At 39.4% G+C, this 12,058-nt stretch overlaps 1 protein-coding gene across 1 annotated transcript in view; it reads right to left on the minus strand.

Moving 5' to 3' along the window:
- cog5 (component of oligomeric golgi complex 5) overlaps positions 1-12,058 on the minus strand; it is a gene marked incomplete at its 5' end in the record, with an annotated part of 84,989 nt that overhangs the window by 29,745 nt on the left and 43,186 nt on the right. The window contains 3 exon segments of the mRNA XM_014018065.1: positions 5,804-5,881; positions 6,016-6,128; positions 9,502-9,661. Coding sequence (XP_013873519.1) covers positions 5,804-5,881; positions 6,016-6,128; positions 9,502-9,661 — 351 coding nt within the window.

Here is a 12,058-nt window from a genome sequence, read left to right on the forward strand (position 1 = left end):
GTGGATATAGAACCTTCAGAGTGGATATAGCTCGTTCACACCGAGGACCTGTGAACGTCATTCACCCAGAATGCTTTGCATGTAAATAAAATAGCTCAGTCCATGTAATATGTATTTTAAAAATTTAGTTTAAAATTTTTAAAAACTAAACACCCTATACTATTTTTACAGTTAAAATAAATGTTTGTCAAATAAAGTCTAATGTTGCAACTAATCGTGGATCCCTTTAATTTCACTTTATTCTCTCAATCCAGTCTGGGAATGTGATATTGCTATTATTCTCACAATGGACCTCATGCAACAGATGTACGGACAGATTTGTTCTTAAGTTGTGCGTACGAGTGATTTAGGAGAATTTGTGGCAGGAAGATATAAAAAATATTGCACTATACTGTATGTTGAATGTCACAATAAAGCTCCAATATATGACAACTGTAGTTTACAGTCACATTGCCCAGCCCTAATAGCATGTAGTATGTGCTGTGACCACTGGGGGACTGAGCCCAGACCAGAAAAAAGGAGCACATGTAGGCTACAAGTTCATCTCTGGTTGCTTGGAGACAAAAAATATATCCAGAAGTCCACCAGATAGTCAGAGAAAAGCCTCATCAGAACAACTACTAACAAAGAGGGGGAGGAAATAAAGCAAACAGAAGTGTTATGTTCAATACCCTCAGAGTTGACAAATTTCTTTCAACAACAGCTTCTGTGCATTAGCTGCCTCATTTATCTGACAGCCTGTTGATGTGTTCAGGGAAAATCACTATAACAAAAAAGAGAGCTGCAGAGAGATTGCAATTTTTCCTATGGCTGTATGTGACCTCTTCTGATGGGATACGCTAAGGTACTGTTACAGACCTGTGTTTATATAAACATTTTTCAAACATGGAAGAAGAATTCAAGCTAGCACGCTTAGCAGCAAGTTCTACTCAACACTAAGCTTGGTACAGACTCTTCCACCATTCACCACATGCAGACGGATGAGTTTGGAAGCTGTATCCACKGCTTCCTCTGTAGGCCTGAGTTTTATGCGCAGACCTGACAAGAGACTCAAACAGAGGWCGATGCAGCTGCTGTACAGCCTGCTGTTGGCCGATGTGGTACGTGCCTGTTAGAAACATGGTACTAATGTAAACGCAGGGAAGATGATGGTGGAGCTGTGCTGCTGAGTAGCTTTGCATTTAGACATGTCATTAACTCTCAAATCACACCTCCATCGCTGGGTAATTGGTGAGAGCTTTGTTTCTATAGTAACCGTCTCCTGCTCAGAGTTCTACTACCAGGTTATCTGGGGAGGTAAAAAAGTGAAATGTGGTCCACAGTGTTGTGMACTACTGAGTAAAATTGAAACCATTATTATAAATATTGATGCCTGGCTTTATGGCTTTTTTTCTTTTTAAAATTTAAATTACTGAAGAGAGCATCCCAAAACCAAGAGAGACATGGAGCAAAACTCTTGGTTAACGTGGAGCGTAAATGCATTAAATGTGATAGACGTCTACCTTGTATCATCTTCAAACCATAATGAGTTAACTCAGTTTAGCAATTCTCTTTGTGGTCAACTATTTTTTAAACTAAGTACAAAGTTTTTGTTAATCATCATCGATCTGTCCTCAGTAACAAATTTGGTTGTTGCTGTTTGGTGGTCGCAAAGACCAGATGTTACCATTTCAAWCAATGACTCATACCAAGAGGTGAGGGTTGTTGAGCAATGGTAGGGTAGTTGACTTGGGATTAGAAAGTCACAGGTTCAATTCCCTGCCATGGCCACATGTTATAGTGTCCTTGAGCAAGACACCTAAACTCCAACTTCTCTCTGGGCGCTTAAATAGCTGCCCAATTGAGTGTGTCTCATGTGATGCAATACAGATCACAAATCTTATTGTACAGAAACATGTATTAAAGACAATACAAAATACATTTAAATGTATTTTTTAAGAACATGCCTCAGCTATGTTTCTGTTTTCTGTTTCAATTATGAGATGGCAAATCATTCTCATTGTCAATTCAAGTAAAAAAGTATGCGTTGAATAGCCTGAAATTTTTTTTTATCTTCTATTTTGGTAAATCTTGTAACTACGCTACTTTTCTTTTTGAAGAMCTACTGTACAAATAGAGACCTCCAKTTTATTTATTCTTCATCTTCAAATASATCAACCCTATCTTTCACTGACAGGTGAAAAAAAAAGACTCATTTCACTGCAGTGATATAGTGTCAGCAGTTGAGAACAGGTTGTCCTTGAAGTTGATTAAAAAGAGCAACATAAGAATCTGAATAACTCAGGRAAAAGACAAACTGTYATGGTTAAATGACAAAACATTTACAAGTGCAGCTCTGATATAATGTTACTACACTAATCATCAATTTTCTTTTCATGCTTTTTCCTTTTCTTCTCATGTGAGATCATTGTGTGGGAGGCAAGGTACACCCTGGACAGACAAAACTCTTGTCTCATGTTCATCTTTTGAGCTTAAACCCAAATGTCTTTAGTGCACAACAAAAAACAGGAAATCTGACATGCAGTTCCAATACTTTTGGAGGTGACTGTATGTAATCATGTATCAATGAATGCCTGAGGACATTTTATACTGAAGTGCAGATCAAAAGCCAAATCAGCTTTGCAGAGCTGAAAAAAGCTACTGATCTTCACCCCCAGTTATGCACAGACCAACCCCAAAGTCCTGAGACTCTGCTTCCTCCATAGAAAACTAGAGAAGGTCCAAGAAGTATTCCTTCCACCTCCCAATGACATCACTGGTTGAGGTTAACAGCACCCCACCTTTCACTGAACACAGTGTTAGTTAAAGTGTCACTTTCACCGCCTCAGCCGCCGGATGGTTTGCCAGAATCTCCTCGGAGTCGATGAAGAGGCTTTACTTAGTCCATGAACTCARTGAACTCCTCCCACATCCGAGCTTTTGCCTCAGCAACAGCAAGTGCTGCAGTCCGCTTTGCCTGCCGATAATCCTCAACTGACTCGAGTCCTACCAGCCAACAAGGCCTGATAGGACTCCTCCTGAAGTTTAACAGKCTCCCTAACCTGGGGTGTCCACCACCAAGTTAGGGGATGGCCACTGTAAGAAGCACCAACAACCTTGTAGCCACAGCTTAAGGCAGCTGCTTCAACAATTGAGGCGCYGAACATGGCCCACTCAGACTCAATYTCCCCGCCCCTKAGCTGGGWTGTGGTTGAAGTTCTKCTGGAGGTTTAAGTTGAAGATCTGTCTGATGAGTTTCTCTGCCAGGCGTTCCCAGCAAACCCCTCACTACACATTTGGGTCTACCGGGTCTGTCTGGCGTCTTCCCTTGCCATCTGATCCAAKTCACTACCAGGTGATGATCCYTTGARGGCTCAGCTCCTCTCTTCACCTGAGTGTCTAAAACATACAGATGCAGATCAGATGACACAACTACAAAGTKAWTCATCYATCTGCAACCTGGGGTGTTCTGGTGTCACGTGCGCTTATAGACACTCTRATGTTGGAACATGGTGTTTGTGATGGACAAACTGTGACTAGCACAGAAGTCCAACAACAGAACATCGCCCAGGTTCAGATAAGAGAGGCCGTTCCTCCCAATCAGTCCTCTTCAGGCCACATTGCCATTACCCACATGGGCATTGAAGTCCCCCACTAAAATAAAGGAATCCCAGCTGGAGCACCTTCTGCACCCTCGCTAAAGACTCCAAGAAGGCTGAATACTCAGAGCAATCAATTGGTGTTTAAGCACAAATGATTGCAGAGCCTGTCCCCCCACCCAAAGGTGCAGGGAAGCTACRCTCTTATCTACTGGGGTAAACTCCAACACACYGGCATCAAGTCYAGYGGCCAAAAGTAGACCCACACCAGCTTGGCYCCTCTCACCATGAGCAACTCCAGAGTYGAGTAATATCCAGCCCCTCTCYAGGAGATTGGTTCCYGAGCKTAAGCTCTGCATTGAGGTTAGCCCAACTATATCTAGCTGGTACCTCTCAACACCTCACACACAAGGTCAGGCTCCTTCCCCACCAGAGAGGTGACGTTCCATGTCCCAACAGCCAGCTTTGGTTGGCCAGGGTCAGAGTACTAATGTCCCCATGTTTGGCTAATGCTCAAGACATCATGCACCCAACTCGTACAGCCCCTCCTGCAGGTGGTGGTCCCACAGGAAGAAAAACACAAGTACCTCATTCAGGCTGAGCCCAACTGGGCACCATGGGTAGAGACCCGGCCACTGGGTGCTCACGACATGCCCCTCCCCCAGGCTGGACTCCAGAATGAGGRCCCAGTAACCCATGTTTGGGCAAGGGACATTAAGTTTCTTCATATTGTATGTCCATAAGAGTCTGTTGAATCATTCTTTGTCTGGCCTGTTTCCTAGCTGCCATGGTAAACCTTACCAGGAGCAATCGAAATTGCCCCTGACAGCATAGCTCCTAGGATCATTCAAGAGCACAAACTCCGCCAATATGATAAAGTGGTGATTCAACAGAGGTGATGATGGTGATATCACAACCCAAATATATGTAAAAAGGACAAACAAATTCAATTGCTACTTTAGCTCCGTCTAAACAAAGTAAGACACTGACAACGTCCCATCACCAGACATTAGCTGTGTTTCCACAAACGCTTCTATGTTCATTTTAAAGTATCACATTAGAAAAGGCTGATAGACACTGCAAAATTCGAAAAAGAAAAAAAAATCCTCCATTTCTCAAAAATGTTTTTACACTTGCTTAAGGTGGTTTTTGGATTTTCCAAAAATAGTTAACGCATGAAAGGGAAGTTGGAAACACGTGCTGAATAAGTTCTGATGTAACAAACATTTACCTTACACGATTGATCAGCCATTCCTGCTGTCAGCGTCTTCCMGGATATTCCCATAAAGCTAAGAGAGTTGCATTTCTTTTTCTATGTCTCCGAACAGCATGTAATATCACCAATACTAGTTGAGCAATACAGAGCAATTACAACTTGAACAACAGCAACACATTCTTGAAAACCTCTCTCTGATATCCCAAGATACAAAGTCCCTGCTAGTTTCACCCCTGGGCACAAGTACCAAAAGTCTTACTTAARACCTATGAAAAATCTGAGATAGATAAACTAAGGCAAAGAGAGCAAAAAATTTTCTGCAAAAAAATAAACTGTTCATGAAATGCACTCTACTTTAATTTGAAATCTGTTACCAAACCTAATTAATATTTAAATGGCACATTTAAAAACAACTGCCATTTGCCAACGTGCTACTTTTAAAATAATACAGTAAAAATATAAACTAAAAACAAGATATTATAAAAACAATCAATAAATCAGGTGTTTCTGATCTTGCTGATTGGGTTAGTCAAGGTCCGGTCACTACGCTTTGCTCTGCTTGAAACAAAGCTGATGGAACAAKGTAGATGCAGAAGAAGGAAAATTGGCCAAAAGTGGAAGCATTGGATAGGAAATAACAGCTTAGCATTTCATAAACAGTAAAAATACATGCTCAACTGATGTACCACAGAGCATGTTTACATTAGCTGGACTTTTTTTTGTCAGCCAACTTAACAAAACCTAAAATTCTGTAGAGGAAATACTGAATACAGAGGTGTTTGTGCTGTGTCTTTATCTCACTTTTCTATTCTGGCTTTGGATAAGTTCACAAAAAATGGGCTTTACAATTCGTTTGACACCTTTTGCTTTCGAAMACAAAATTTACACAAATCACCTTGATTTCCTGAATTAATTTAAAGGGAATAATCAGTACTTAATTGGTTTCATTGCTTTGTTGTTTTATGAATTGTATGAATTTGACATCATAAGAGTTCACAAGATTACCCACCTTGATAATATCATCAATGAAGCACACATGACTGACAGGATCTCGCTTCTTCATCAAAACTTTCTGCAGGTGCTGCACCTTTATAGTTTTTACAAAGAAAATTTCAGACACAGTTGGTTAGCCCTTCTGAATACTATTCAATTTTCATTTCATCCTGTTTTTGGCTGATTTATCTAATGCTCTGTATGTACATTCATTCTCGGACTAGGCACCTGTTTACATGCAGCACATATCTGGTCCATTAYTTTTTCCAGGTTTGTCCATAATGCAGCACGGAAGGCTGCTGTGTTTCCTGGTGTTGGCATCACTGCTCTGCCAGGAGCACCTGAGGGAACAAAACACACCATCTTTTCCTAAATCCACAAACACTACTCCTTTTGCTTGAACTGCATTTTCTTTTAATTAGTCACTCTACTCCTGTCATTTAGAAAAAAAAGCTAATCAAATCAGAACTAGTGTGTTTTGACTATTGTTAGCAGTACAATGGACTTAACACCAGTGGTAAAAGTTTTTTTTTTCAAAATGTTTTTTTTTTACTTGTCAAATTTTCTAACAACAACAACAACAACAACAACAACAACAACAACATTGGTATGTGACAAATAAATGTTTAAACTAACTGCAGTCTTTATTTGGCCATACCGCATTTCATTGAATTTGTACATCATTGAAGAATGTGTAAACAGACTGATCCAGATGTTGATAATATCAATACTTAAATCACYTATTTAAAAGCTTTGAACTCTGCAAATCTACAACTACAAAACAGAAGTCTAGTTGCTAACCGAGTGAAGCCGAACCCTCACCCATATTAAAAATCCAAACAGAGTGTTTCGTTTCTACTGCTAAAATTTTCATTTTGTGCTGCTATGGTTTCTGAGATATTAGATTATTTTCTAGGTCATTCAGGGGTCACTTTCCCCTCAGATTACTCCAAAATGAACTGGACTGGTCTAATTTTAGTGCTTTGTTTGTGCTGTTAAAATTTTTGTTTGTGCTGCWATAGTGGGGCAAATTCCTAGAAAGAAGAGCAGCTTCATCCAAAGTGGGATGGATACCATCTCTCCATTATCAGACGTAGTTTTTACCAAAATGCACTCCAACTATGTGGCTCACATTGTTTTCAGGACAAGACCTTGAGAGCTAGCAGGTAAATATGTCATCYCTGGTCAAGTTGGGGAAGGGACCAGAGAAAACTACCAAGTCCAACATTGTTTTGGTAAAGTTACTCTCCATAATTTAAATTTTAGTGACTGTCGATTGGTGTTATTGAARTTATAATCTTCATCTCGATTTTCTGCCGATAATCTGTAGTCAGTTCACAGACGRAACAGGTCCAGGCGAGATTTTTGGTCAACCATAACARAGAAACAGCTGCAACTAYCAGCARGAAATTTGATAGGAKTATAGATGTGGCTGACCTACAACAGTTTTGCGATAGACACCATATTTTAAGTGGGGTCACAATCTGAAACTGGTGTTCAGATATACAAAAATGTTATAGCTCAAGCATCATCCTTCTTGATCCACCCAGTCCCATAATTTATTGGATGTCGAGGCCAGCTGCTCAGAAGGAAATTCGGTAAATTTTGATATTTAACTTTTTCATTTACATAAAATTAACTTTTATAAAGCTTTTAGGTGGGAATGTGGCACTGTAGAACTCAAACACCTACTCCAATTTACAAGTTTGCCCTTAAAACCTGTTGTTTATGGTGAAGGGAAAAAAATACATTTGTATTTTGCAACAAGTTGAATCATTTTCATACTTAAAAGCAGATGGAACTGAATCATTATCACTTCAGAACCTTATGAATTGAAATGGAATTGATTTAGGGAATTGGTCGTAATACCCAGCCCTASTACACAAACCAGTAAATCAAGAGCTTTGCCTTTCGATTCAGCACTTTCCTCACAACGACTGACCGAAACAATGCCCTCATCACTGAGGAAGAGGCTCCAATCTGTCGGTCAATCTCCCACACCATCATACCATCACTTGTGAACAAGACAATCAGACACTTAAACTCCTCTGCTTGAGACAGATAATTTCCCCTGAACCAGCAGGTGCATTTCACCCATTTCCAGTTGAGAACCATGGCCTCAGACTTAGAGGAACTGACTGTGCTTTTCTCTACACAGCACKGCTCAGTATATCATTGCGACAGATACATTTAAAATATGGTACGATGTGCTTAAAAAATGATTAGGATAATAAAAAATAATTGGAATTTATATAGGCAGAAGTGAAGTTCAGTGAATAATAATAAAATTAGTGCAAGGGCTAAACCGCTCAATGAAAAGTTGGTTCCACTCTTAGCAGATTAGGGGGTTAGTGACACCATGCCCACCAGAGTACAGTTAGGGTATCTAACAACAAATAATTATCTTTTTTTAAATTTCCTAAAATCAGTAATCCTCGGGGGTAAATAACAAAATAGTGAAGCTTATCCTTTATTTTTGTGAAAAGCACRGTGCTCATTCTATCCATCATCATCGTTTTACCTGCTTCTTCCTTTCAGGATCACAGTGGTGACTGGTACCCATATCCAGCAGTCCCTGTGCACTCTACCAACTTTTAAAAATACTTTTTTTTTCAATGCGATAGTGAACAGAGTCTGGAAACAATAATGGAAACAATTTTATATAATTATTCTGACTTTAAAAACAATAACAATGTAATTCTAGACTTTTCAAGAATGTGCAAGAATCCTGTTATAACTAAAGCAATAAWGGACCACATCAGAGCCATGAAAATGACACATTTTTTAGCCAGAACAAACTATTCTCTGTGGTCATGGTACAATAACCTATTTTTGGAACAAGCAACACTTGAACTAGGTCAGCCTTAAAAAAATGCTATATCCTGTCACATTTCTGAAATTAGGACAACATACTCTTTGTGCAAATGTGTTAAAGAGAAACATCTTAATGAACCAGATCCTCATAAAAAAAATATTAAAAATCATAAAGATCCTATAAATATGAAAACAGTTACTGTACCAGAAGTAAATACTATCATTAGGTGTAGATTATTGAACACCAGATCTCTTTCCTGTAAGTCTGTCAGTTGATCAGATAACTGATCATCATATTGATTTATTCTGTCTTACAGAAACCTGGTTTCAACAGGAGGATTTTGTTGGTATAAATTAATCCACCCCTGTTAATTATTTACATGTTTATGTTTCAAGAACAACAGGTTCAGGTGGAAGAGTGCCTGCTGTTTATCAGTCAGAGTTATTGATTAATGCTAAACCAYTATTAGTTATAAACCTTTTGAGTCTTTGTCCCTCAGTACGCAGGCACACAAAGCTGAATTTTGGAGGTGAATTACAGTTGTTGTAATTATTTATAGCACTAACAGGTTTTGTTTAGTCTCTCTTCCAGAGGYAAATACACCTGGACCAATCTGTGTTTGTTTTTCTCCYTCTCTTTCCTGTCKCKCAAACAAGCTGGTTCCAGARAGATGGCCARTTGTCCTGAGCCTGGWTTTGGTTCTGGTTCTGCTGGAGGTTTCATTCTGTTAAAAGGGAGTTTTGCCTTTCCACTGCTGCCAATGTGCTGCTCAGGATTGTTATGAAGTTAAAYTTAAATGTAATCTGCCTTTTTCCTTAAATTGAATGTTTTTTGTACAGTGCCARGAGACTTGGTGCTATATAAATAAACTGAATTGAAAACTGAATCTTGGGTCTTACCTCTGGGGTTAGCTGGTTGTGTCAGACCCTTGATGTCAAGAGCGCTGCTGATGTTGTCCTTTATGGTGGTTTTGTAGCCCTCCACAACAAAGTTAATGGTATCTCTTATACTGCCAAGGTTATAGAAGACTTGCAAGGCTGTGCCCACCTGGGTTGGGTTCTGATCCCAGAGAGAAGAAAGGAAAATAAAATACACCTTGAGTAAATTAAAAACAGTTCTTAGATCAACTTACTGTGTAATTAGATTAACTGATTTGTTATCCCAGAGGTTATTTATTTAAATTTTCTCAATTATTAAAGCTAGTATCTTGCTGAGCTGAGTACTGGAGAAGAGTCTAAAAATTGTAAACCAACTGCTAAAAAATTTTCTGTTGACAGTTTGCGATCAATCAACCAGCAAGTCATGTGACCATGTTTTGCAGAGTTGATTTTTGAAAAACCAAACCTACTTTAACCCAAAATGTTACTGGCTGAGCACAATGCATTCCTCCACCTACATTACACCTACCATGGCTTGGTTTAAACCAACCTTGGCAAATACCTCCATGCTCATAATTTATTCTGCTAAAACACTTTTGAAATTAACATAGGCAGCAGCATCCTGCATCAGCTCGTTACTCAATATCTTTAGCAATTCATACCCTCCTCTTTTCTGTATCTAAAGCACACACTTTCTTTGGCCATTTATATTTTCAATTTTCTGCAGCTAATGATTGGAACCATCTTCCAAAAATGCTATGACTTACTTCTTTTGTTCCATTTGCATCTTTTAAAAACGCWGTGAGAGCATCGCTTGATGACTGCTGTACATGCTTTTAATAATTTCCCTCCTCAATCTCTGTTGTCACTCATTTGTACACGATCTTGTTCTAGTTCTTCGATTGTTAACATCTCACAGAGTCTGTATTATGTTATGTTTGTCAACTGCTTATATGTTGCCCATTTTGTGCTCTCCTGTTATGTATTTGCTGTCTCTTAGRCAGGTCATCGTTGTAAATGGGAATGTTTTCTCAACTGACTAACTTGGTTAAATAAATGTCAAATAAAAAAATAATTTAACCAATATTTAAACTATTTTAGGTTTTACTACTGGATTTTTGGGGTTGCAGCTTCAGATATTCTCCAAAACCAGTCACTGGGGATCACAAGCCAGTGTTTTTCTTCGGCTGGCCCCAAGCAGCAGAACACAGGCTTTAAGCTTTTTTATTTTATTTCTACAAGAAATGGAGTAGGTGTGGTCCTGAAGAGGAGTTTGCAAGCAATGTAGTAGAGGTTAAAAAATGGCAGGAAGGATGATGTGTCTGAAGGTAAAAGTCTGACATTGAATGCTGTCAGTGGTTTTGCTCCACAGATTTGATATGAGGTAAAGGAGAAAGAGAAATTTTGGATGGATGTAGACAAAGTGATGGAGTATTACCAGAGGAGAGTGGTGATTAGAGTGGACAGGACTGGACAAGTTGGTGAAGGAAACCGAGAAGATGAGGAAGTCATGAGGTTTAGTGTTAAAGGAAAGGAAACTGGAATGCCAAATGGTGATGGATTTTTGCCAAGAAGGTGGAAAAAACACCTGTTTCCAAAAGACGAGGAACATAGGGTGACCCGTATGAGTGTTGGCAGGAGTGTGCAGGTAGACTACATCCTGTTTAGAAGAGGTAAAGTGATGGGGATTAGGGACTGGTTGTGGTAGGTGAAAGCGTGGCCAGACAACAGTGGAATAGAAGAACTGTCTGTGCAATGACAGCAACAGTGATTAGAGAGAGAACAGGAAGGTATGTAGTGTGTTATGTCTGGACAAAAATAAGATGTTAGATGGATCTGGTAGTGGAATAGTGAACTGTGGGAAGCCATCCAGAAAGGAAGAAGAATAAATGGGACTGTGAGAGTAGACAAAATCACAAGGAGATATTAGTTTGAGGTAATACCTTCTTATTGTAGATCAAAGAATGAAGCAGCAAAGGCAAAACTGAAGGTTTATGATGACTTGTACAAGAAGCTAAACACACAGTATGACAGTTAAGTCATACTGAATTCATTATTTATTGTCAGGGTGCTGTTTATAAGTGCTTGTGTAACTGTGGGCAGCCAACTTGTCCGAAACCTCCCAGGATATCAGTTTCGCTTTGTCCAGTGCTCGCCTCCTTCACCTCTCTCCAGGAAGTGTTTGCAAGTTCTACCTTTCCCAAAGGTTTGCACCTCCAATTTAGACCGTGGTTTTATTACTGCTTTCACCATGTCTTTGTACTGCACACTCAGACTCCAAAACAAAAGCATCTCTCTCCAGAAGAATGTTTGCAGAATAAATTCGCACAAGTAACGTCCTTCCTCTGTCAATCAATTCAAGAGCTAATTCACAGGCAGCACTTTGCTGACGTCAAAATCGTAAGAGTGCTGTACTTGGTTCTACCTGCTTAGAACCACTGGAGAGGAGGTTCTGGAATTGCGCGAAGGGCATAGAGTGGAGTTGAGAAGGGGCTTAAAAGAGTAACTTACCCCAAAATGAACTTTTTTTTAGCTGATAAACTGTCTAGAGTGTGTCTAAAATGTTATATAGTACTGT

This window comes from Austrofundulus limnaeus, unplaced genomic scaffold (assembly GCF_001266775.1).
Source record: "Austrofundulus limnaeus strain Quisiro unplaced genomic scaffold, Austrofundulus_limnaeus-1.0 Scaffold182, whole genome shotgun sequence".
In the NCBI taxonomy this organism is placed as follows: Eukaryota; Metazoa; Chordata; class Actinopteri; order Cyprinodontiformes; family Rivulidae; genus Austrofundulus; species Austrofundulus limnaeus.